The sequence below is a fragment of the Ictalurus furcatus genome, chromosome 4, assembly GCF_023375685.1.
Source record: "Ictalurus furcatus strain D&B chromosome 4, Billie_1.0, whole genome shotgun sequence".
Classification (NCBI taxonomy): domain Eukaryota; kingdom Metazoa; phylum Chordata; class Actinopteri; order Siluriformes; family Ictaluridae; genus Ictalurus; species Ictalurus furcatus.
The window spans coordinates 12397559-12425000 of NC_071258.1; the positions used below are offsets into that span (position 1 = coordinate 12397559).

Below are 27442 nucleotides of genomic sequence, written 5' to 3' on the forward strand. Positions count from 1 at the left end.
GCAGGTAAACATTCTCTAAAGCTGTATTTACAAGCTTTGGAAACAATTTTCAGTTCAAGTGTCTGACTTTTTATTATCTTTACTGATTCAATAGTCAGTGGTAGGTCATTCATGATTTCCTTGTACTGCTTTTAGTAGTTGCCAATTAGGCAATAGACACTGGCTCACATTTGTCTGTTAGTTGTCTTATGCACATTATGCCAAATAGATCAAGCCAAAAAAGCTACCATCAGCATTAGCAATGCATTAATTGCACAGAATTAGTCATTACAAATTCACTAGTAGGAAACACGATTACATCAGGAGCATGTTAAGGGAGCATCGACCAGCCATTTTCCATACTACTTATACTATACAGGGTCACAGGGGAGTCTTGAGCCAATCCCAGGGAACACTGGGCACACCCTGGATGGGGTGCCAACACACCGTACCAATCGCACACATATGCACACACTACAGACAATTTAGAGATGCCAATCAACGCATGTCTTCAGACTGGGGGTGTAAACCTGGAGGAAACCCCAGAAGCACGGGAAGAACATGCAAACTCCACGCACACAGACTGAAAGCAGGATTCAAACCCCCAACCCTGGAGGTGCAAGGAAAATGCGCTAAACACTAAGCCACCATGCCCCTCCAAGAGAGCATCAACAAATCGTAATAATGGTTTAATCTATACCATTAGCAGGATGTTGATTTTTATTGATTAAGGTTTCTCAAACGCAGGACCTGTTCTCTGTTTCCTTCCCAAAAACATTACAGCATCAGCAATCTACAGCTATAACAGTGAACGTCTGAAGGACAGAGAAGAGAGGAGGTGAGGTTGCGTGACGACAGGGGCACTGGCAGTGGTTAAGAGGCGTTTGACTCCAATGCAGCACGGTGTGTGTTAGCGGCGGGGGCCTGCACCGTTAAACAGCTGCACATTAATTACATGTGAAGTGTACCAAAACAAGTCTCTCCGCTGCTCCAGCGTCAGCAGGCCAAGACATCTGGCATCTGCTCCCGCTTTCTACCACACATCTTTCTCAGCATCTCCTTCAATCACTCCATCATGCTGTTTCCCATTTTTCTGTGCTCTATCTCGCTTGTTCTCTCCCCCTCTTCTGCCACAAACTGTCCTCTGTCTCTTGTTTACCCTTATCTTATATTCCTTTCATGATTCTCTCATGGAGAGCCTCTGTCTCTCTAGCTCTCATGCCATGCGAGGGTCTCTATGAGTTTTCTCCAGGAGTCAATGGGAAACAGCTGTGTACCAGCCTTGCAGGAAATCAGGGCAGCAACAACCGCACTTACCCCCACCTTCACCTCTCTTAGCCTGAGTGCATGCCCTTGAACATGCAGCACTGAACATGTCTTTGTGCAGTCTCGGAGTAGCGTACACTAGTCTCTCTGATGTGTGCGCGTTCTGGAGCAAAGGCTTTTGGCCGAGATCACAGTCTTGTCTGCCACTTGGCCCTCTTTGATCAAAAAGAAGCTGTAAAGCATCAGGTTAAAGCTCACCTGTTCCCCCTATTAACACTTACTGCTTGTCTGCTCCTGTCCTGGCCTCCTAGCATACACATAAACACACTAAAGCACTGAGCTACAGCCTCGGCCAGTGCGTTTACACCAAATCACAGCCGGCTAGTGAAATGTGAGATGTGGATTGTGTTACATGAAAATGCTTCTACATGCAAACTGACTGAGATTGTTTAATTTACGTTAGTTACACAGAAACATCTGATAATATGTTCTGATGTTGACTCCATAGATTACTGAGTGTGAGGTTTCGTTTAAGGAAATATTCCAGCATCTTTCAACATTTACCTGTCTATAAGATCTGTAGATTGTGAATGTTTACCACAGAATGCTGCCATGGTTCCTCAAAACTCACTTCAAATAAAAGTCGAAAGGTGCTTTAAAATGATGTCAATAAATGTTGTTATTTTACACAACTGCCAAACTGAGTTCAAAACTACAACCATTACTCTTTAACACTAAAGGTTTGACAGTCCCTCTGGGATTTTGCGCTTGCAGAAATGAACGCAAAATCGAGCAAACTGCGATATTCGGAGGAGCTTGCAATTTGTAAAAAAAATTACCGCAGGTTTTCCACAGATTTGGGCCGAGACGCATCATGTGACGTTGTCACAACACGCATTCGGCCAAAGCCCTCTTCGATTCACGTGCGTCGAACATGAGTACAGCTAAAAGGTCTCATTTACCAACAAAAATCACTGCAGAAAAACTTTACGTGCAACTGTTCGAAAAAAGTTCACCAATTCAAGTAGTTTCCCGCAAAAAAAGCACAAGTCAGCGTTACAGCGTAAATTTTGAAAAAAAAGCTGCAGCAAAATACAAGCATTTTTGGCCGCAACAATCACAAAGAAAAACTCTACGAAATCCTGTACGGACTGCTTTTAGGATGCAACAAACTTAGCAACAAACTTAGGTCTTAAAAGCCTTTCTTGCTGTAGAGTTTTATTCAGTGTGCATTCATTAAAAAAAAAAAAAAAAAGAAGGTCTATTTAGCACCCTAAACGGTTCTTCAGTTTTTATGTATAAAGTTTCCCTTTCAGAAACAGTGCTCGTAGCAGAACCTTTTTAGGAGGCTGTTATGGATCCATTAGATCCATAAGAACTGTTATGGATCCATTTTGTAATCGCATAGCAGTTGAAAGATTTGTGCTTTTCCAGTATCAGCTATACTCTGAGGCATAACCCATAACCGCAGATTTTTCCCTCTAAAATGCTAGTGTACTCTCTGAAAAGATTAACACAGCTTTCATTTACGAGCGTATTGTAAAAACAAACAGACTAAGCTTTCTCCAAAAAAATGTGCCGCTCATAGACTTCTATTGTAAATGAGTTTCTATTCATTTCTGAGTTTTTTCTCTGTGCATTATTTGCTGTGATAGTAAAAATATAATGATAATAATCAGTCTTCATTAATCACATATACATTACAGTGAAGTTCTTTTTTTCCGGCATATCCCAGAATGTCAGGAAGCTGGGGTCAGACATGATACAGCACTCCTGGAGCAGAGAGGGTTAAGGGCCTTGCTCAAGGGCCCAACAGTTCAAGCTGGGGCTTGAACTCCCAACCTTCCGATCAATAACCCAGCGCCTTAACCGTCAAGCCACCACTGCCCCGTGACATGGGATAGTACTTACGCAATAGATATGGTAGACAGGCGGAAAAATACCGGAGCATTCCTTTAACTTTTGTTTGGGATTAAAATAATAACATTTTAAAATGAGATTGTTGAAAAATTCAGAATCAGAACACGAATTCATGAAATGAATAACACGAGAAGACAGAAGCTGTTCGAAAAATGCAGATGATATCTTATGATAGCTTATAAAATATTACACATGTATTAATGGGGGTGGGGGGCATAGAACTGCAGCACAACTGGACTATTTTAGCAGTAAGAGCAGTACAAAATAAATTAGTTAAAACAGAGACAATTCCCAGTTGACACTGCTTGATGAGTGGTAAGTGCGTGTATGTGTGCGTGTGCGTGTGTGTGGTCTGTAGCCTGGCTCGCTTGGTAGACGGCCACGCTTGTCTCTGACCATCTCTCATTTTTCTGAACTCAATCAGCCAAACCTCATTGTTAAAAATAGTCTGTGTGCCTGCAGGCTGCCACACTACAGGGGGAAGCTAATAGAGAATGTGTCATACTGACTCAAATGTGTGTGTGTGTGTGTGTGTGTGTGTGCTTGTGTGTGTAGTGTGATTCCACACAAACATGCTGTAACACAAAGGTGTGTTATGGCTTTGTGACGGCCATGTTAACAGCCAATTAATAGTGTAACATGGCCCATTTAGTTCAATGCAACAAACGAAAGCACAGCCGGTGTTTTTGAGCTTTTTGCACGGCTTTTTTGCCATAAAAGACACATGGAGAAATTTATACAGGAAATTAATTTGGAGTTACTGTTATTTTAAAGACATATTTGTGCTTTCCTGGTAGTATTGATGACTCATCGTGCACTTTGGGGGTGTATACTGAATGTCCAACTAAATACTCTTCTGCTCCTTTCTGCTGATTATTGATACACTGACTGATTTGAATCGATTCAGGTTGGCATATAAAGATATAAATATATGATAAGCATCTCAGTTTACACAAGCATTTAGTCTGTGTCAAACTCTCAAATAAACATATTCTTCCAAGGTACTGACTCTACAGACCAGTTTCGAGTAACCCACATGACTGAAGCAGGCCATGCAGAAAGTAAACACACGTGCTGCTCATATGCGGTGATGTGATTTATAAACTGTTTAAATAAGAGTGCTTCACAGATTCACAGATCATGTCTTATGTGCCTGAGTTAAGTCCCGTCTAGGACGCCCCCTACAGGAAGATCAGGAGAACTACATATTCTTTGTTTTTTTGTTTTTTCTTTCTGTCTCTCTCTGACAGTGTAAATAAGTCATAAGTCACACAGTCAGTTGGAGAAACAAATCAAGCTGGTATGAGGTGATGGAGGTAAGGTTTAAGAATGAGGGCTTTAAAAACGTTTCCCCGAAGGAGCCACAGGGCCCCTGGAGAGGAGCTACACAGGCAGACAGAGACGTGAAACTTCTGCCCAGACTGGCACCTCGGGAGCCCCTGGCATCTCATGGGAGTCTAGAGCTGTGAGGAACACCTGGACCTGCCATTAATGACACACACACGTACACAAGCCCTGATGGCAATTTTAACCGCACATACACTGACAGACACGCTAACATTCACATAAACACATCACACCTAAAAGTATGAACATATAAATAGTTAAGACACACATGCAATTTTAAGTAAAATAGCATATATGCACACTATAAAGATATACACACACACATTATGGGAAGAAGGAGACACCTGGATGGCAGTATTGAGGAAGGAGAAGATGAGAAGATAATTACTGTGGTATTAAACAGTGCACTCCCCCGGGGGACACCACAGCGCCCAGCCGAGGTTCAAGGACATGTTAAGAGCTCCACCTCGATGCTGTTATTACAGAAGTGTTCATTCCTGTCTCTCTCTATCTCTCCCATACACGGAGAGTGCAAGCTAATCACTGTTATTAATGAAGCACTGTGTTCGTGTGTGTGTGTGTCTCTCTCTCTCTCTTTCTCTCTCTCCTCTTCACACTCACTTGTCAGTCTCACGATTCTGCCACTGGGCAGCTGCCACCCTTGAAATAAACCTGGCCATCCCAATTGTCATCCCAATTCTGACCGCAGGTCACATCTCTGAGAGGTTCTTTGAATGTATTATATTTTGTGTTGTAGGTATTTCCCCCAAACCCCTTCAGTATTCGGAACTACAGAGTAACTTGTGAAGCCAGTACAATATTGTCATTATGTACCAGATATTCTGAAACTATATCCTATACATACTTAGCTTAGTGTGCTCTTGCCTCCTATACCCACGTCTAACAACCTAGACATGCCATAGATCAAGAACGAAAAAGGTCACCTAAGTAAATAAATCAATCAATCAATCTTTTTTTTTTTTCCTTTTTCCTGCAACAAAATGCCACCGGGTCTCCGTTAACAAAAGCTAATCGCATCCATGCCCTGATCAGATGTGAGCTTTCGACAGTGCCGAGCACTATGTGGTGTGGCAATTAGCCCAAAAGAATAGCTGTATCAAACCACTGTGAATAGCAAATCAACAGAGCATTATGCTAACAATGCCATTACCTCGCAAACAAAAAGCGGCCCCAATCCCCCACACATGCGGGAGGCTCTGGATCAATGCCCCGCAGGACGCACGCTAAACAACACGCAGCGCCACCGACAACAGGTGGGGGGCGGCTTACTCACTTTGGTCTGTTTTCATAATTGCGTTATTATTTTGTCGCAAACACCTAGGCTCACCCCGAGACGCTCTGTTACACGCACGCACACAAGCGCCGCTTCTTTCCGCCGTCCTTTCTTTTGCTGTTCAAACGAGAAGGATTTTTTGAAACTCGGGAAGCAATCCTAAACAACAGCACAACCTGAGGAGTGTCCGGCCATTAGCTTTGTGCGCTTCTCCTTCACTCTCGTGCACGTCGGTGGAGAGCTGATAAAGAGCGTGCCACTTTTCAAGGTCAGGGCCACGGCGGGAAAAGAAAGAAAAAAACTAAACAAAAAAAAAAAAACAAAGAATCGCTATAAAGTTTTACACGGCTGTCAACAAAAGGAGCTAACTTCTTCGAAACTTTAATACTAAATGAGGATGGAGGAGGTGGAAAAAAAAGTACAGTCTCTTTGTGTATTAAAGAAAGCACAGTGTTCAAAGAGGTGGGGGGGTCATCCAGGAAAGAAAGGAGCGTCTGAGAAAAGAACCAGAGGACGAGACAAAGGTAGAACGAGCAGGGGGAAAAAAGTGCTCAACATGAAACAGATCAAAGGCTGTGGCTGCGAGAAAGAGAGAGGCCAGGGGGTCCAGTAATTATGGCCCACATCCGCCAAAGCATGGGGCGAAAGAGGACGAGGACGGGGCTTCAGTGGAAAACTTCTCCAGTCCATTGGCTCCTGGGGTTGCCTTTGCACTAGTCTTACACACACACACACACACACACACACACACACACACACAGAACCCAAACCCCCACTGGGCCGTACAAACATTGCCAGATCCCATTCTGGCCCTCCCCCTCCGCCAGCAAGGCCCCAGCCCACGCAGGGAGCTCTCCCGCTGGCCCAAAGGGGGTTGGCTGTCCACTGTGACTGCCCGACAGAAATTAAAAAAAACTTTTGTTGGGAACTTCTGGCATCGCCCCAGGGGCTGTTCTCTGGGAAGGAGAAACTGAGTTGACCTTCACACACACACAGAACTGAAACTACACAAACCCGAGGGCACAAGCGCACACGTGGACCTTCGCATATGCACATACATGAATGTAAGCCATAAATACAAATGCCGGCACACACAGGCATGCACAGCACCACATAATCGGGCTTTCCCGCAGAGTGTGGCGGAGGGCAGGCATGGCAGGAGCAGCAGATCAATGGCGGCTGCTAGCTGCTCGGCCTCAACGGCAGAAAAAAGGATTGCAGAGGGAACGGCCTAAAAGTACAGCCCCATCCCGACTTCAAACGCCACCCCACCTCTACTTTTTAATAACACAGGAGAACTGAAACATGGAAATGGCTTAAAATATGGACATTCAGCAGCTTTCAAGCCTCTCCTCTCCTCCCTCCCCCTGGCTGAGGCCCTAAGCAGCGGGAGCGCCGTGGCCCCTTCTCTAATGGCAGAGCAGTCGCCAAACTCTCCCATTAGACACGAACAATCACAGAACAAGCGAAGCACTTCCAGCAAACAAAATATTCCTCGAGTAGCACTGACTAGTGTTCAACTTTTTTTTCTCTAAATCAATATATGGGTTACACATGAATAGAAAATTAGAAGAAACTATATTATGTTTTGAACATGTAACACACACTCACACACACACACACACACACACACACACCTGTCTGTATTTCTTTCTAAACTGTATCCGAGCTCATTTCCATTTGTCTGCCACACACACACACACACACACACACACACACACACACATGCACTGTAGACAGTCACAGAGGAAGGGCGTGCTTTTGTAGCAGCACACACTCACTCACATGCCCCAAAATTAAATTAATATGAAAAAAATTAAATTAAATCAAACCCCCAAGTGTTTTATTACTTACTAGTGTTTCAAGCTATTAAATACGCTGTATTACTAAAAATTAATAATTAAGGACATACAATGGAGTGTTATTACATAGGGGAAAAACAACCCTTACTTTAAGACTTACAATCTTATTTAATTTGCAGTTACTGTTTTCTTTTACAGGCTGAAAGTGTGCCATGCTTTTACGTGGTGTTACACCTAGTGGACAGTATATGATTTTCATTTTTTTTTTATATCTAGGAATCACACTACAGCTTTATGCAACATTACGCTTGGCCAAAAGGCCAGTAATGTGTAGAAGTTGCACTCGTTTATATGACTACAAAGTAAAAGTATATTGAAATAATATAGCAAGGACTGTGTTTTCTGCAAATGTTTTTATTTTTAATTTACTAATTGTATTTATACCACAATGCTGCTGAATTCTCGATTCTGAATAATAATAGAGTTAAATAGCACTTTTCTAGGCACTCAAAGTGCTTTACAGTGTATGGGGGGAATCTCCTCAACCACCACTAGTGTGTAGCATCTACCTGGATGATGCGACGGCAGCCATAGTGCGCCAGAACGCCCACCACACACCAGTTATTAGTGGAGAGGAGAGAGTGATGCAGCCAATTCAGAGATGGGGATTTTTAGGGGGCCATGATAGATAGGGCCACTGGGGGAATTTCGCCGGGACACCGGGGTTATACCCCTACTCTTTTACAATAAGTGTCCTGGGATTTTTAATAATCACCTCGGTTTAACGTCTCATCCGAAAGACGGTGCTGAAGAAGAAGAAGCTTTTATTTGTAACATATACATTACAGCACAGTGAAAATCTTTTCTTCACATATCCCAGCTTGTTAGGAAGTTGGGGTCAAAGTGCAAGGTCAGCCATGATACCGAGCCCCTGGAGCAAAGAGTGTTGCTCAAGGTTCCTCTTGGAGCTGGGGCTTGAACCCCCGACCTTCTGATCTGACAGTACTTCGGCTGCAAGGCAAATCAAATGTTTATATTACATAATGCGCTCGTTCTAATACATTATCATATTACAGTAATAACATCTTATTTGGCGGCCACGCCACATAAACGCAGTAAAAATGTGACATTTTTTGATATAGCGATGCTTTCTGTAAGGAGGTCCGTTTCAAATTTATGTTAGGAGTCAGATTTAATGCTGTTCATTTACGTTTTCCAACACGGCAAAGTCTGATGGTTTATTGCTGTTAAAATGTAAGTGAGAAAACTTGTTTTGTGGACATTTCATACTGACTACGTTTACTTGCACATCAATAATCCAGTATTAATCAGAATTTGGCAATATTCGAATTAGTACTGAGTCATGCATGTAAACGCCACAATCTGATTACCCGATTCAGATTAAGACAATATTCTTATTTCCATGCCTGGAATATGCCTGTTTTAATTGGTTGCATACAAACACCTTGTGCAGAAAATCCATTGAAAGGAGATATGTGCACATGCTCTGACTACAAGGAATTGTAGGTGCTAACAGATGCTTAATTGTAGACATACTTACAGCAACCATGTATACAGGGATATTCCGATGCCTGTACGCATATAAACATCGTATTCAGAGTATGGCTGCAACCTTAAATGGAGTTTGATGTGCATGTAAACGTAGTCAATGTTAAACATAACTACACAGTAAATGAATAAAATGTATGATTTGTGTCATTTTTTTTTTTTTTTAATCAGCGTTTCCTGTGGTATAAGAGGAATAAAAGTCCTCATGCCATGCTGTTATAGCAAAGGAATCAACTTCAAAATGGTAAAGACCTCACACCACAGCAATGTGTTTAATTTGATACTTTGCTTATATAGTTGTTTACTTTGTTTATATGTAATTTGCTTATATCGAACAACCGCAGTTATTATATTTTTACAAACACAATGCGATTATGCATCAATTTTGGCCCCGCCCAACACATGGTCAATATTGTTTCTCTGTTCCCACCTCCTTCCTTGAGATTTCCACTCACACTACTGACAATTTGGAAATGCCAGTCCAAATTTTCCCAGTCCACATGTCTTTGGACTGGGGAGGAAACCTGAGTACCCAGAGGAAACCCCTGAAGCATGGGGAGAACATGAAATCCCCACGGGCACAGGGTGGAGGCACGATTTGAACCCCCGACTGGGAGCTGCGAGGCAAACGTGCTAACCACTAACCCCATGTGACTACAGTATCAGCGAAAATGCAGTATATTGTGTTAAATGAGTGTCCAGTCCAAAAAAAGGCAGAAGACAGGATGGATGACAAACCACTTGCCTAAGGTGATGTGTGGCCCTCTAATGTTTCTCTCAATCAATCAATTAATCAATCACACACACACTCTCTCTCTCTCTCTCTCTCTCACACACACACAGTCTCTCTTGCCTTTCCTCTTAGCTCTTCTTAACTTTCTCACACAGTGCCAGTGTGTGTGTTCTGGTGGATTATTAGTCCTCTCCCTGAGTCTGCGATCCACACCGACCCCTTATCAGGCATACACCAGTCAGCCCTGAGCCCCTGCAGCTGTCAGAGTCCTGTCCTCACACACACACACACACACACGAATCCACACTCTCCCCTGGTCCCTCTCCTCCACACCCCCTTCCCACTTTATCTACTCGCTCACAGGCCGCACACTTTGGCAGCATAAGGAGGGGTGAGTATCTCTCTCTCTCTCTCTCTCTCTCTCTCTCTCCTTCAGTCCCTCCTCCATCAGCAGCAGTTCCAGGCCGCCCTGGGAATGGAGCATGGAAAGCGGCCTGCACATTGCTGTGCCACGTCCCGGGGGAGTTCATTACTCGAGTAGGGCGCTCCCACCAGCCAGTCAGAGATCAGGCCCGCCACGGCCTCGCTGCGCTCCAACGGAGACGCTCTCATTATGTGCCACGAAAAAGAAGGAAAGAGAGACAGGGGGCGCAAAATGATAAAAGTGAAAGAAAAGGAACGGAAGAGAAAGAGAACGGGAAGAGACTTGGTGAGGGTGTTCCAACAGGCGAATTTAAAGAAGAGGTCGTCGGACACCCTCCCCTCCCCGCCCCCCCACCCCCAACTCTCCACCCCAACAAAAAAGGGCCTTCTGACTTATTCAGTGTGTTTTCCAGTCTGCACCCAAATGAACAGCAGGTTTAAATATTTCACACCGGCTGGTGGCACGGCGGCGCATCGGCGCTCGGAAGAACAGCAGAAGGATGCTCCAGATCTTTAACCCCAATACACAGGCCTTCCACTTTGAACACTCAACCCCCATCACTCACTCTCTTTCTCTCCCTCTCTCTCTCTCTCTCCCCAGGGAGGCTCCTGTATCGCAGTCTCAGTCGAATCAATGCACATTCACCTACACCAATTCCCTTCCCCAGTTATCCTTCTCGCCTCCATATTGCCGCTCATTTCACATCCTTCCTCTCTTTATATATCCATCCGTCCCTCTCTCACTTTTTCTCACTTTCGGTCTCGGCGGGTTTCTCTCTTGACCCGTCCAGGATGCAGAGGATTCCGATCAGGCAGTTACACTGGACAGCTATTTCTAGGGACAAAGGACAGGCAGAGGAAGTGGGAGAGGGGAACAAAGACTGCTCCTGACACCCAGGGGAGCAACCAGCCACATCACTGACGTCAGACTGTGTGTAGATGTGTGCGTGTGTGTGTGTGCGTGTGTGTGTGTGTGTGTGCGTGTGTGTGTGCGAGAGAGAGGCCTGTAATGGGTGTATGAGAGTCTGCCTGAGGCTGGTCCAGGTCCCTGAGGGGAGCCCTCCACATGGGAAGATGCAGAACAGAATAGAGGCTCTCTCTTATATGCACTCTCTCTTTCTTTCTCTCTCCTCTACTCTCTCTCTCTCTCTCACACACACACACACACACACACGCACTAGTGGCACTGCTCTATCACCTCCTACCGCTCCCTTCAGTCACTCTTTATGCACACAATAAATAGGCCATGACACAACTGAATTCACTCTCTCTCTCTCTCTCTCTCTCTATTTCTTGCCCTTTTCTACTGTCTACTGTAAATGAAAGCTAACATAGACACAATTAAAGCTTCTCTCTCTCACACACACACACACACACACACACACACACCACTTTAAACAGCACAAAAAGGACTCAAGGTCCCTCAAAGAGACTACTTCACACTACAGGCGTAAGAGTGTTTATGTGAGGGTGACTGATTGAGTGTGTGTGTGTGTGTGTGTGTGTGTGTATGCACGTGTCTGTTTGGACGTGAATCTGGTGTGTGCATAAGAGCAAGTGTGATTGTGGTGATGTGTGTAGGTCTTTTTGTGTGGTTAATGGACTCTGGAGTGCATGTTCGTACGTGTGTGTACGTGTGTGTGTGTGTGTGAGAGTGTGTGTGTACGTAAAGGAGGCATGGCAAGGCTCTTTGAAAAGAGTGTGGAGGCAGACAGCCTTGCGCGCTTTTTCTCGGCGTGTGTGTCCCAGGGGTAGTGCTTTTCCCTGACATTTCACTTGACAAAGGCAAGCCACACCTGAGCGCAGGGTTAAAACTATTATAACAGCTCTCCCCCTGGCACTCTGCCCTTTGCCTCTGCTGCAGTGTGTGTGTGTGTGTGTGTGTGTGTGTGTGTGAGAGAGAGAGAGAGAAAGAGAGAGAGAGAGAGAGAGAGAGAGAGAGAGAGAGAGAGAGAGCTCTAGGCCTCTTGAGTGTGAAAAAGTAGAAGTATAAGGTGGCTACCGGTTCCAGTGTGTGTGTTTGTGTATCTGTTGTTTCAGTAAAATGGAGTCGTGTTAACACACCTGATCACTCACCGCATTCACTGCTTACACTTTCTCTCGTACATTTCTTTACACAACACTTTTAATTGGGATACATTTCTCCTTATTAGACTGACTTTACGACCAAAAAGCCAGATTTTCTTTCTTCTCAGCTCTTTAAAGGTGTGTTCACTAATATTCACCAATCAGGACAAGGAGGCGTCTCTATGTGCCTGTCAATTATGCTCCCGCTCTTACACTATCTGGATATGTGGATGTGTTTTGGGGCGTGGCTTTGGATGGAACTAGCGCTGCATTCGACTTAACTCAGAAGTGTGAATTACGAAAATAACATTGACCATGTTCACCTTTTGTTAGCAACAAAGCTGTGAAGAGCGATGTATATTTTCCTCCTTGAAACTGCGAACTTTAGAGCTGATTTTATACATTTAACAAGCAAATATGTCTGTATGTTGATTGAGCTAATGAAAATACTAGAGTATACAGCATAAATCATTAAAAGGTAAGAAATGCTACTTTGCTTTCTGTTGATGTTGTGAGCAGCCATGTTGATTTGACTTCACTTGCTGAATACGGAGCTGAGGAAACGGTCCCGAGTTCCTAAGTAGGAATTCCGCGTTGAAGGGGGGTGATTTATTCTGGTTTTTCCTAGTTGTAAGTTGATTGCACATTTTAATTTGATTAGCGTTCCTAAACGTTTGATTCACTTGTTTATTCTCTGGCTTTGATATTTTTTAATATACTCTGTAATGTTAAGTTTTGACTACTAAGATGGATGAATTGATATTAAGCAGCTCTCTGATGCCATACGTCACGTCAGATAATAGGTACTGTATATAATTTTAGCTATATGAGCTAGGAAAACGCAAACTCTGGGAAAAGCTGCTAGCTGCTAGCATTAGCCTTGTCACCTAGCTAGTAAGACGAGAATGCCAGGTGCATTGTTGCCATTCTTTAATGGCTGATCAGTGTTTGTACATATTGTACAGTGTAATGGATCTATAAATACATAAGTCTGAATTCATTTAGTCTCTATTTGTTGATGCTGAGTCGTTTGATGTTCTTGAATTTATTGTAATTGTATCTGTGTAACAAGTGTAACATGCTCCATGAGTACTTTTTCTTGATGTACTTCCTCACTCCTACTAGTAAGTGCTTGTTTAGATGTTTACCTTTGCTTTTAGCTACGTAACAGTCATAAGGACCGGTACTTTTACTTTTAATGAGATATTTATCTGCTCGCCTCATTGCTATGATATGACTATAGTAGTTAAAACAGCAGTGCATACTGATGGCTAGGCCTTCCTGATCCCCGCACACTCCCAGCTCTACCCTCAACCACACTGTGGCCTGCTCAGCCTGCTATAGGGGTCCAGTGAGGGATGAACGGACACACCAAGGAGCCACGCACATAATGCAGGGTCTAGGGAGCGCAAGAGAGAGAGAAAGAATGAAAGAGAGCAGGAGGCCTGGGCCAAGCTCGACAGGAGGGAAGGAGGGAGCGAAAGGAAAGAAATGGAGGGAGAAAAGAAACCACAGGACAGCTGGAGGGAGAGAGCGAGAGAGAGAAATAGAGAGAAGGAGGACAGATTAAGGGGGGAGTATGGCTCTATAGGGCGGCAATGGAGAGAAGGAATATTGGCTTTTATTCATCAAATATGTCTACAATCTAATCTGAGCTTAAAGTGAGGATCCACAAATTTCACTGTATTGATCAGTTCCATATCTGGCACAGCTGTACGATTCAAATCACTGTGTGCACACAGGGCAGAGGCGGGATTCGAACCCAGTACTTTGTTTTGAATCCTGTAATATGAATCAATAAGCATTATAATCAAACTTGGATGCTTTCTTACTCTCATTCTCTGTTTCATTCATTCATTCATTAACAATCAAGGTTTAGGATTTTATTCCCTTCTCTCTACATGTGTAATAATGTCTTATTGCATTTTATAATTGTGTCAGGTGAGCTTCCTAACAACCCCTTCTTTGTGACAGAGTGTTAGAGCAGATTTATCACAGAGTCTAGCACTGGTAATACATTTTGGTGTTCAGAAAAAAAAAAAAGAGAGGAAATATCAGGTTTTTGATAAGTACTGTGCGCATACGCGCACACATCCGGTGAAATGTATTTTTGTATTTCTTTGATTCTGTGTCCTAACTTCTTGGCTGTAGCCGGAATGCTTTTTAGGAGTTTTAGCATTACTGATTAAAAACAATAGGATCTTAAAAAGAATGGTGTAATATTATTACGGGAATAGAGGTCACAATATTGGACTGTGAGTGTACAAATCTTTCAGAAGAGAGCAGATAAGAGCAGATCTGTTCACAGCATCAGCAGCTTCCAGTGGTCAGGAATTTCCTTTTCTTTACTTGACTTACTCAAATCCTACATGATGTTCACGTTGAAGTATTATGACCACAGTCCTTGTCAAATATCCCTCGCAACATTTCATAATCCATTTTGAAGCAGTTGACTCATACCGTGTCATACTTTTATTAGCTTCACCTGCACAAATTATGGTGTGTGTTACGTAAATAATAAAGCGAAAGGTGCTGGTGACTCTTGATGTTTGACAGTTTCAGTAGGTACATCACTTTCTGTTCTTCCTGAAGCCTGAGAGAGGGAGAAAGAGAAGGAGAGCACCGAGGGAAGCCGTCAGAGGGGCGCAGGAATCCAAGGGAACATGCTGTTCCTCATTATTGCTGCTTTTCATAAAGGGACTGGTGACAGCTCTATTCTGCAACACTCAGGGTCACCGGGGTCACGTCGGGCGTCGAGGTCACATTCTCACATACCACTCAGCACTCAGACTAATAGAGGGTCACACACACTTGTTACCACACTTTTATGTCTCTACTACTTTATATGTGGTCTATTAATAACACTAACAAGCCCTACATTAGGGTTAGATATTTAATCCGAAATAAGAAGTTCCTCCAATATTAATCTTCAAATCTGCCTATTTAAAAAGACAAGGCTAATTACAGGAACTCTTTGCCAGGAACTCTCAACCGCAAAAAAAAAAGTTGCAGTCGCACAACACTCAATTTCGCTGAGCAGATGATTAAATTGGCTCGTGTTTGGACTTTTTGGCCTGAGCTGATGGATTCTATTCGACCAGCAGCCTCCACTGCTGAGTTTTACATCATAACTGGTGCTGCCATTGAACTGCTGAATCACCTGTCCTTCTCCACCCACACAGCGGACAAAAGAAAGCACCCTGGCCAAAATAAACCCCCGAACGAATGGTGGCTTTTAAATAGTGGACAAACACACAACATCGCACCCACACAATCACTTAACGAGACTATTGACTGGAGACGTTAAGCCGAGCAGACCATTTCAAAACACCAGTTTCCGTAATAAATTAGGCCTATATCTGAGCCACAGTCTGATAGAGAGGTGTGAGGGAATTATGCTCAAAGCATAATGCGAAAGAACTGGCGATAGAGAAAAAAAAATTCTCTAACCAACTTGCTTGGATATGAAGATGTATGACCAAAGCTTGTGCCATGCATGAATTATGCATACAGATATAGATAGGAAAGTAAATGTGTAATTGTGTACTTTTATTATCAGGGCATTCATTCATAGGTACACATAGTCTTCTTCAAGGCAATGAATACAAATGAGTATGGTAGCTTTCTTTCCCCTTTCCGAAGACTACGCGAAAGAAACGTGTGTGGATATTCCAACAGATTTCTGCGCTTTTTTTTTTCCCGGGCATACACAGACAGCCCAAATATTTACTCTCCCTTCTTACGGCTGTGAGCTCAACACAAGAGCACATGTGGTAGGGAGAGTGAGAGAGAGAGTGTGTGTGTGCGCGTGTGAGAGATAGAGACCGAGAGAGAGAGAGAGAGAAAGGGGAGGGGGGGAATTACATTTTTAATCGGCTGATTTTTCCCTCTGAGCAGGCAAGATGAATACAAGGAGTCTGCCGCCAACACACACACTCTCACGTAGACACACTCCTTTCTTGTGTCCTTTGGCAAATTCTTCTATTCCACTCTTGCATGAAGCACACACACACACACACACACACACACACACAAAGTGAGTGAGAGAGGAAAGGAGAAGAGAGCAAGGGAGAAAAGTGGAAAGAAGTGAAGAGAAGAGGAGGGGAGGAAAGAGGAAGAGAAGAGAAGAGAAAACGTCCCCACTGAGTTTTTCTCCCTTCCTGGCGCGAGCGAGGCCCCCGTCGAGTCCCTGTGTAATTTGCAGTGCCTCAGAATTCAGGTATTAATAAAGCCCCCATGGGGAACTGCACACAATATAACCCTACATTTTCAGGCATTATGAAAGGACGCCCCCAGGGGTCTTTGGCTCAAATTTCTGAAATGCAGGCATTGTAAAAAAAAAAAAAAAAAGAAAAAAAAAGTCACCCCAGGGGAGTCTCTCTGCAATAGAAATCTGCTGAATTCAAAGCATTTTCTCAGTCCTGGTGGGAACCATTACTCCCTCTGGAAGCGCTTTTTTCCCCCCTCACTTTTTTTTTTTTTTAACAAAACATGTGTTGCTGACATGTTGACAGATTGCTCAGTGAAGTGTTTAGGTGCATGCACAAGCCGGGTCTCTGCAGAGACAGAGCCCCGCTCCCTGGCAGAGAGACTCTCAACGCTTCCCAAACTGGTGCCATCCATATTTCATAACAGGGGAGCGCAGGCAGGAAACTAGGGCTGGGTGAGAGAGAGAGAGAGAGAGAGAGAGAGAGAGAGAGAGAGCGGTGGGGGGGCATGAGATGAGAAGAGAAAGAAAAGAGAGAGGTAAAGAAAAACAAGGAGAGACATGAAGTGTGGAAAAGAGGAGTCACCGTGCGTATGGAGAGCGAAAGAAAAGTAGGAGAAAAAGAAAGAGACAGAGACCACAACAGAAAACGAGAGAGTGAGGGAGAGAACTTCATCGTGAAAAATGAACCCTGTGATGAAAAATGACTTCCAGTGTGCTCCGAAACAACCCTCCCCTGTCTCACCCCCTCCCTTTCTCTCTCTCCCTCTCTCTATCCCTCTCTCTCTCCCTCCATGCTGTGACCCACCCCCCCTCATCTCTCTCTCTCTCTCTCCTACAGAGGCAGGGCTCTTTGCTCTCCCTGGAAAACCTGAGTTTACAACCAGCTGTGACTGCATTTGTATCTGTGCCAAGGGCTTAGTGGAGGAATCTTCAGGCCACCCTCCGGCTCCAAGAGAGGGAGAGGAAAATGAGCGAGGGATAAAAAAAAGAAAGACAGAAAGAAGGGAGACATGTGGGAGGACCAACACACAAAGCGGCAGACACACATTCAGAGAGCATGCTTAGATTCATTTCTGCAAACAAATGCACTCTCGCTCACCGCCCCCCCCGCCCCCCCAACACACGCACACACACACACACACAGCTCCCACGGTACTGAAGACAGACACATAACACAATAATCACAGCACTGAATGTATTCACATGATGCATTTTCATAAGCAAAAGCAGAACTATAACAAACACTTCCTAATGAATTGAATGAGCACATGACAATTACAGATCACACACACATACACACACACACACACACATTATAAAAGACAATAGAAAACACTACTGTCTGAGCAGAAACAATACATCCAGGGTTCCTGCTCTCTTTCTCTGTGATGCTGGATCAAGTTGCAGCTCTTTCTCCTCACCTCATCTTTCCTCCTCCTTCTCTTAGCCTCTCTCTCTCTCCCTTTCTCTCTCTGTTACTCTCTCTCTCTCTCTCTCTCTCACTCTCTCTCCATGTCTCTCTCTCTCTCTCTCTCTCTCTCTCTAGATGGATGAAGGGAGGAAAAGTGATCTGTGGCTTTAATAAGAGTCGTGGCCTCACAGGATTCAGCTGCCACTCTGACGACAGGCACGAGCTCTTGGAGCAGTGGGGGGTTGTGGGGAGGATTAGAAGTACAGACAGGAGTGTGATGTGGAGGCCAAATCCGGTGTAGAAAAGAAAGAGAATTTGTGTGTGTGTGTGTGTGTGTGTGTGTGTGTGTGTGTGTGTGTGTGTGTATGTGTGTGTGTGTGTGTGGATATCATGGCAAATTTGATCACCATAAACCATACACCACACACACTTGAGCACATCATTACTAGTGAGCATTATTGCTAACAGTAACAAGTAACAGTTTAGATGCTAAAATCTACTACTGTTCCTGATGTTTAATTTTCTCACAATGTAGTCAATTCGGATTTCTAACCACTAAAAGCTAGAAGTTGTCTCTGCATTGCTCCAAATATACAGTGTCATAATTCAGCTGAAAGCACTTGTTAAGCAGTAACCTAGCTAGGAATTTGACATTTTAGCTTAGAAGGTTTGAAGTTTAGATATTTTAGCTTAGCAGAATGTTTTAGATTAGCAGGACATTTTAGCTTCCATCCATCCATCCATCCATCTTCTATACCACTTATCCTTCAGGGTTGTGGGGAACCTGGAGACCCATGGGCACAAAGCAGGGTACACCCTGGGCAGGGCACAATCACATACACATTCACACATCCATTCATACACTATAGACACTTTGGACATGCCAATCAGCCTACCATGCATGTCTTTGGACTGGGAGAGGAAACCGGAGTACCCGGAGGAAACCCCCGCAGCACGGGGAGAACATGCAAGCTCCGCACACACAGTGCATCGACAGGAATTGAACCCCCTAAGCCACCATGTGCCCCTATGTTTTAGCCTATCAGAACATTAGATTTGCAGAATGCTTGAGGTTAGCAGGATATTTTAGCTTAGCATAAGGTTTTAGCTTATCAGAACATTTTAGCTTAGCAGAATGTTTTAGGTTAACAGGACAATGCAGCTTAGCAGAATGCTTTAGTTTATCAGCACATTCGATCTGCATAATGTTTTAGGTTAGCATAGCACTTTAGCTTAGCAGAAGGTTTAAGTTTATCAGAACATTAGATCTGCATAATGTTTGAGGTTAGCAGAGCACTTTAGCTTAGCAGAAGGGTTGAGGTTAGCAGAAGGTTTGAGGTTAGCATGACATTTTAGCCAAGCAGAAGGTTTGCGGTTAGCAGAATATTTTAGCTGAGCAGATTTTTTTTTAGCTTTATCTACTGTAGGAACTTTTGGTTCCAACAATGTTCAAATTGTATTTTTGGGGGGTGTTTTAAGAACATTTTATATAATGTTTCAAAACAGCTTTGCTGTACCATTTTTAATTAGTAGGAACATTAGCACAAACATTTCCATAATGCTTTTTGTGCCTAACACTGTGTGAGCAGATGTTTAGAACAGTGCAGGAACCGTATTTCTGGAACGTTGCCGGTCAATCTTCTGATGAACTGTTGATTCTATAAATTCTATAATGTTCCCTGTTGGCTAGGAAATTTGTTTGGTATCCTTGAGCTAGTAGAAATCAGCAGCTGGTTCGTGACTGAAAAACTATGGCATTATTGATATTCAAACACTATCAGTGGTGATGGAATGCTTCTTTTTCCTTCCGTTTCATTGTTTTCTTTTCTTTTTTTCCAAATCTGATACTACTGTTTTTGCTAGTACAATGTTAGCATGTTTCGTGAAAGTGTCTTCAGGTACCGCAATATGATATTTTTGCCATATCACTCTTCCTGTGTGTGTGCGTGTGTGTGTGCGTGTGTGTGTTTTTGAGGAAGAACCCAAGGGAAAACGAACTATGCAGTGACCCAGCCAAGAATACACTCCCCTCTGTTACTTATAGATACCCAGACACACACACACACACACATAGCATTCAAACATGAGCAGGCACACAGCTGTAAAACCTGAGGGCTTGTGATTAGCACATAAGACAGGAAACAAACAGAAATACTGTGTTGCCATCAGCTTAATAGGATGTAAAATTGTTTAACAGATATGTGTGAAAGTGTGTGCTATGACAAGTGTGGTTCTGAATGGCAGCTCAGCACAGAGGAGAGCTCCAGTTTCTCTTTCTCACTTCTCTCTCTCTCTCTTTATCTGTGTGTGAGAGGTAAGAGTGTGTGCAGGAGAGCTATTCCTGCTGACTGAGCCATCCCTTCACTCTCTCACTCTCTCGCTCTTTCTCTCTCTCCCCTCCCCACCCCCACCCTCTAGAGATCTGGCTGTTCCCTTCTGTCTTGTGAAGGCGGGTTAATTAGCACTCGCCTCCTATTTGTATCTGACAGGCGGAGTACCCGCCTTCCTCCTGACTGACAGCTCTCCCGTTTACACACAACCACCTCTCTCTTCTCCTCCTCCCCATTCTGTACACATCATCTCTGTCTCTCGCTCGCTCACTTCCTCCCTCAGTCTCTCAACACTTGTGACCTTTATTTCACATGGAGACAAGTGTATACACACACACACACACACACACACACACACACACATACATACACCTTTTGTAACATGTTACCTGGTGACAATAGTGAAAGAGGGCAAAGCTCAAAGGCTGTCCACTGACAAGAGAGCAGTCCAGCTGTTACGCAGATGTGATGGTACAGCGCGTATATTGGTTAGGACTTCAGGAGGGATTTACACATTCAAGTAATCGTCAAGATGATTAGGAACCTAAAATAATCAATCAATCAATCATCACTAGTGGGCCAGTCTCACGGGGTAAAAGCCTGCATCCACGCCATGTCGTAATAACCGTAATTACGAGATTCCGACTTGTAAAAAGCGGTCCTGGTAGAACTCGTAATTACAACTTGTAAACTAGGAATATTCGGAGAGTGCCGACTTGTACCACCTGACCGCTGCAGTGTCATGTGGAAACACTCAAAATGCTGGCGGCTTCAGTCTAAAATCCAGTTTTGCAGTTGTCTCATAATATTTCTGTGTAATAATTTGTATAATTGACTATTATTAATGTCTTAATAATGCAAATAATTAATCCGAAAATAAACGAAAGACATACAAAACAGTTGAAAGTAATTTTGCAGCTGTCAACAACATCATCTCTCATGGATTCATTTAATTCCGAGTCTGAGGAGGTGAACAGCTCCGAGTAGAACATCCAGGTTGTCACCTAGTAATTATGGTAATTCCTACATGGCGTGAATGCAGCCAAATATCATATAGTGCCTTCAGGTACACTTCCATTTTAACTCAATCTGAATCATACACGAGTCTTATATATATCCTTTTTGGTTTCTTTAAACATAACCTGCCATCTCGAATGTTTTCATATTGTTCAATAGCAGCATGAAACTCCAGAGAAATGAATTCAAATCACACACTTTTTATATTCTATTTGAGCACAGAGTCTTTAAGGTAACAAACACTCACAAGTAACCAACCACCTTCCCAACTTTAAGCGTTTCCTTCTCTCAAGTTGAACTGACTCTGCCACACATACATGTATTAGTTTTATTGCTTCACATGATACACATTGTCTCATCGGTAGCACTGACAAAGCTCACAACACGATGCGGACGCAAGCTTGCATGGCGCATCTGGTGTGAATTTGAGATAACTCTTAGCTGCCTTTTATTTTTCACAATTACATATTTCACACCCTGCCAATTGCTGTGTCTGCTGAGAGTGTGAAACATAAGTTTCAGAAAGCAGGTCAATGAACTTTGTTAGACACGATAGTGTTGAGTGTCTGGTAAAACAGAAATGAAATCTAGAACTCTAGTGTTGCAGTGGGACAGGGAGGACAAACAAATTTGCTCATGGATTTGCTGTCAATGGAGAAAAATGGAGACAATTAGTGAGCACTGACTCATTTTGCTTTTTAGACTCCAACAGTGACTACGTTGACATGGACAGTAGTAATCTAATTATGGACCTTATTCTGAATAAGACAATATCCTGATTAAGGTGTTTACATGAGTCGCTTTTAGAATATTCCTTTCATGTTCGCGTTTTACATGTTATAGAACACAGATCGATTAACGGTACACGTCATTACGTCCCCACGCCACACCGTCCGACGTTCCCTCCAGAATTACACGTATCAACATACAGTCCATCTTCGTTATGGGACCGTATACAGTTTTGGGTGTTTCATTTTTATTTTTAAGAAAGCTTCAAGTGCAGATCATTATTTGACATGCTGTACGTGCAAACAGACGACTGCTTGAAGCCGTGGGCTGTGTCCGAAACCTCGTACTTACCTACTATATAGCAGGTAAATACGCAAAATGCGGTGAAAACTCCCACACGATGTTAATAGTGTGATTAATGTGTACATGTCTAAAATGCACTTCGGTAATGCGACTAAAACATGAATACTCCACACGTCTTAATTCGATTTGTGTTTACTTCGAGTATGACTTTAGCCGGATTAAGGTCATCAATAATCGTTGTTTACGTGATAGTTTCTTAATCAGAGTATCGTCTTAATCGGGTTAATATTGGATTATTTTTGTCCATGTAAACGTACTGATAGTGTTATAGGTTTTCTTAGCGTTGATCAATTATCAACGGTTTTAACAACGCGGATGCTACAACTGAGAGGATACGAGTTTGTTAAAAGGCGAAAACTAGGCATAACATTTGAAGTCTTTGCAAATATTTCTGCCACATTCAGTAGATATAAATGTTTGAACTTATATTTCCACTATTAATATCTAAACACTATTTGACAATATTTTTGAGGGAACTATGCAAACTGAAACCTAGTATACAAAAGGTCTTGTATGTCAAATTTTGAAGAGTAAGAGTAAGACTTTGCCACTTTTTATTTGATTCAAATTGCCGCCTCACAGCTCCAGAATCCCGGCTTCGATCCTGAGCCCAGGTTACTGTCTCTTTAACATGTTCTCCCTGTGTCTGCAAGGTTTCTTCCGGGTTCTCCAGTTTCCTCCTGCCTACCAAAAACATGCCAGTAGATGGAACGGCAACGCTGAAGGCTTGAATGTGTGTGTGCCGGTGCCCTGTAATGGACTGTTGTCCCATGAAGGGTGTATTCCCGCCTCACACCCAGTGTTCCCTGAATCCATTGTGAGCAAAATAAGTTGGTAACTGAAGATGAATGAGTCCCACTAGAATATGAATCCTGAAGCTTGTTTAATTTTTTCCTTATTTAATTGCAATAATGGAATGGGAAAAGTCCTAAAATGCTGTTTTTTTTACAAAAATAAAATAGACCCTCTAACTGTTCAAAAACATTTGGCTGGCAGTGTAGTACAAACACATACACAGTGCACCAACACGACCTACACAGTCAGTCTGACTGCTGAGGTGCTAGAAGGCTCTAAGCAGAGCTGCTATGGCATAACCTTGGACCTTCTTTCCTCCGGACCATGGGGGTTAACGGGGCCTGAGTTCCTGCCCTGGGCAGCCTGCTGGGTGGGGGCAGGGGGCAGATGGGGAGAGGGGTCAGCTGCACATGGTCACAGAGGAATTGAGAGATGCTGAGAGGGGGAGATAGGGAAAGAGTGGGCGGTTAACAGCCGGAGCCCAACCATGGCCGGTCTTGGGGCACTGGAGCGGAGCAGCGAATGTTCTCCATTTGATCTGAGCTTTTTTTCCAAGCACTCCTTGGGGAACCAGTGCTCCAGATTCCTCCTGCTGTAGAGATTCCCCCCAGACTCGGCCCACACTGCACGCACACGCACACACACACTCACACACACACACCCTATCGTGTGTGTCTGTGCATTACACCCACCCACACAACTATATCATACAAATATGCACTCACAAACATCTTAATAAGTACAGAGACATGTATACATGTACAGTACAAGATGACACTAAATTCCATCAGATGTAAACACACAGATAGCAACGAGGCAAAAAGAAACCCATTCGTTACACGCTATCAAATTTTCAGACCATGCATCTAGTATCTCTCTCTCTCTCTCTCTCTCTCTCTCTTGCACACTCACATGTGCAAATGGTGTAGAGCAGTAACTGAGCACTAGTCAGGGTTAAAGCTCTCAGTGCAGTGGGAGCCCAAATGGTCATAAAATACCGCCAGACATGAAAGTAGGACTAGAAGAAGGCTGACAAAAGTGATAGAGAAAGAAGACATAAAAGAAACGTATCACGTATCACACACACATTATGGGATTTCAAGCTATAATCCTATGCTCATGTAATATTGTTTGGAATTTGATTTCATTTTGTGGTGTGTTTGCTTTTGGAGAATATGACCACACTGACTGCCAAGTGATCACAATAATAATTCTAAAGCAAAAGGGAGTTTATGTTGGTGCCGTGTTATTGGCTAGGCTCACTATAGTGCCAAGGGAGCCAAAAACATGACCCTCCTCATAAAATATGACAAAAATGGCCTCCAATCTTATCCGCACAAACACTCGCTCACAAAATGGCGTGTTTGTCCCCTATCTGATGCGGTTGCGGTTCAGCGTGTGGCTCTCCCTCACTAGGCAGCCTCCCTGTGGTATGCAGAGAATGTAAAAGGATTTGCCAGTGAGTGTTTTTTAATTTACCGCTCTTTTGAATAATAATAAAAAAAAGGCAGGATCTTGCATGTGTGTGCGTGTGTGTATCTGTTTGGGAAGAGTAGGGGGGGGAGAACGACGCAGGTAGAGATGTGATCCCCTAGCCACTGCTCTGGATTATTCCGCAATCTCTAGCACTCCCCCCCCATGGGAAGCTCTGTTTTATCATTTCATTTTGTTTCTCTCCTTCGTTTTTCCCCCCTCTGCTAAGCAACACGTAGCTCGCTGACGGCTGGGGAGCAGGCAGCGTGTCTCATATTCAGGGCCTTGATTTCATTACGCCACCGCCAGACAGGCAAACGGGGTGGGGAAGAGCGGAGGCCTGTGTCACGCCATATTATTTCCCACCAGAAACACATTCCCGCTATTCGGCGGCTTCGCCGGGGCCGCTAACGCTCCACACGACTGCTTTCACGTCATGTCCATGACTAAATGGCTTTTCAATCAAAGCCTGATTGAATGTTTTAAATAAAAGGGAAAAAAATCCTTTTTTTTTTTGTTTTGTTATAAATCTTGCTGTTAGGCCATCAAATTGCACTCTTTTCTCTCTCTTTCTGTGTCTCTCTCTTTTACCCCCACCATGCATGCTTTCTCCTCGTTAAGGAGAGGCCCTTGATTAATCTGCAAGGAAGCAGATGCCCCTGCAGGGCCGCTTTCAGCGTTTCATTAATTACCGCGATTGTAATAACGGGCATTGTCTTTGTGTACAGCGTGTTAGCTTTAAAACACCACTCTCCTGTGGGACACCACTGACTCCAGAACAGCCTAGAGAAGTCACTCCACCACATACACACGACACACACACACACACCTCTCCAGTGGAGAAGCCACTATGAACTATTACACTGACATGTTGACACAAATGGTGGAGAGAGATAAGAGTCAGGCTGGAATAGAAGATGCGGTCTGACTGAGACGGCAGGCTCGAGCGCAGACACACACCGTCTACATTCACTGACTGTAATGGCTTAAGATGAACATGGCAGCCCCTGTAGTGAGAGCATGTGAGAGAGACGCGCTCTCTGAACAGTTCATGAAACACACACTCAGTCGGACAGTCTGAACGATTGAACGGTTTTGTGCTGTAGCTTCTAAAATGTAAATCATTTATTTTTTTTTTCACATTTAGAAAGGCTTGTTGTCAAACTGGGAGCGAAAAAAAAAAACCATATCAAAATGTGTGATTTAATCTGTGTAGCAAAGGGTTTGAATTTATTTTGCTGCCAGGAACACTTTCCAGGGAAAAAAAGAAAAAAAAGAAAATCCACACACCCCATTACAATCACATTTATCTATATCTATCCAGCGATCTATATATCAATCACTAAGACTGTTAAATCGTGAATCCGAACCTAAACCTGCTAAATGTAGATTTGAGACAATTTGACCATATTAATAGCACTTTAACTAGTAATTGCAAATTGCAGTTTGATTAAAGTTGACCTTATTTTTCTTAGTTTTAAATGATTGACATTTCCTGTAAGAAAAACATTAGTCTGTCAACTTCATATCACTTATCAATTAGGCTTGCAACTACAATCAATTAATTACAACCACAACATAAAGTTTAACAGTAGTGGACGGTGATCTTCTCACAAGCTCCACGTCAGTAATAATGTCTCTAAAACATAAATAAACCAGGCTACGTTTTTCAGACTTTTTTTTTCTTTTGGAGAGCTTAGAGATCAGAAAAGGTGACCGGGGACCTGAGGTGATGTGTGTGTACCTGCAGGACAGTGGTTAGTCCGGTGCTCCGTCAGGTCAGCCAGGCACTCAAAGTCCTGTTGGCAGTTATCACAAGTGAAGATGGACTCGTCGTCCAGATCCTCCTCTCCCGCTCGCTCGTCGTGGCTGGTCACACTGTGCTCGCCGTCTTCGCCACCGGTCCGCTCTTTCCCGTCAGAGTCTCGTTCAGGCACGGCTGCTTTCGCACCGACGCACACACACATACACGGCAAAAAGACAGAACAGAACTGCATTAGCACCAATCAACTTTTGGGGCTTAAAGAGGAACCAACAAAATAAAACGTTCTAGAACAATCTGTCATGGAACCCATTGCTGAAGCAAATCTAACACACCTCACATGATCACAATAATAAATAAAACACTGTCTGTTAATGCGTTATAGATTTTAGGAAATTAAATGTTTGTCAGTGGAAACATGCTGTATTTTTCATTCTGCATTAGTGGTTATGGTGTGCTACTGTATGTATAACCAATCTGCTAGCTCTGCTCCCAAAATACTATTACTTCTGATTTGGTATAAATCTCCACTTGTTCACACGTGAAACATCCCACTGAAACCTTTACCAAAAGGAATTAAAGCAAAAACAGACTTGAAATAGACTTGAACTGGAAAAAAAGAAGAAGAAAGAAACCTCGCATACACTTGCTCACAGCTCCAATATCCACCATGCCTAAATCGTTTTACTTTATTGATGACAAATGAATAAAAGTATTTCTGTCTGCATTATTGGTTTTAAGAAATTAAATGTTTGCGCAGGTTGAAAAATGAAACATCACAACACCAACCAACTAGACTGGTTTGTTTTTTTAATGCTTTATGTTGTCATTCTGCGTTAGTGTTTGTATTGAGCCACCGTACACATCTAGCTCTGCACCAGAATACTATTAGTTCAGGTTAGTACCAATCTTAAGCAGGTACTAAAACCCAGCCACTGAACCAGTTGGTTGG

At 43.3% G+C, this 27442-nt stretch overlaps 1 protein-coding gene across 2 annotated transcripts in view; it reads right to left on the reverse strand.

Annotated features, from left to right (window-relative positions):
• znf423 (zinc finger protein 423) overlaps positions 1-27442 on the reverse strand; it is a 175058-nt gene that overhangs the window by 93340 nt on the left and 54276 nt on the right. The window contains exon 3 of one of the 2 annotated variants that reach the window (XM_053623015.1): positions 26473-26667. In XM_053623015.1, coding sequence (XP_053478990.1) covers positions 26473-26667 — 195 coding nt within the window. Of the gene's footprint in view, positions 1-26472; positions 26671-27442 lie in introns of both variants that reach the window. The other variant, XM_053623014.1, reaches the window with a different exon arrangement.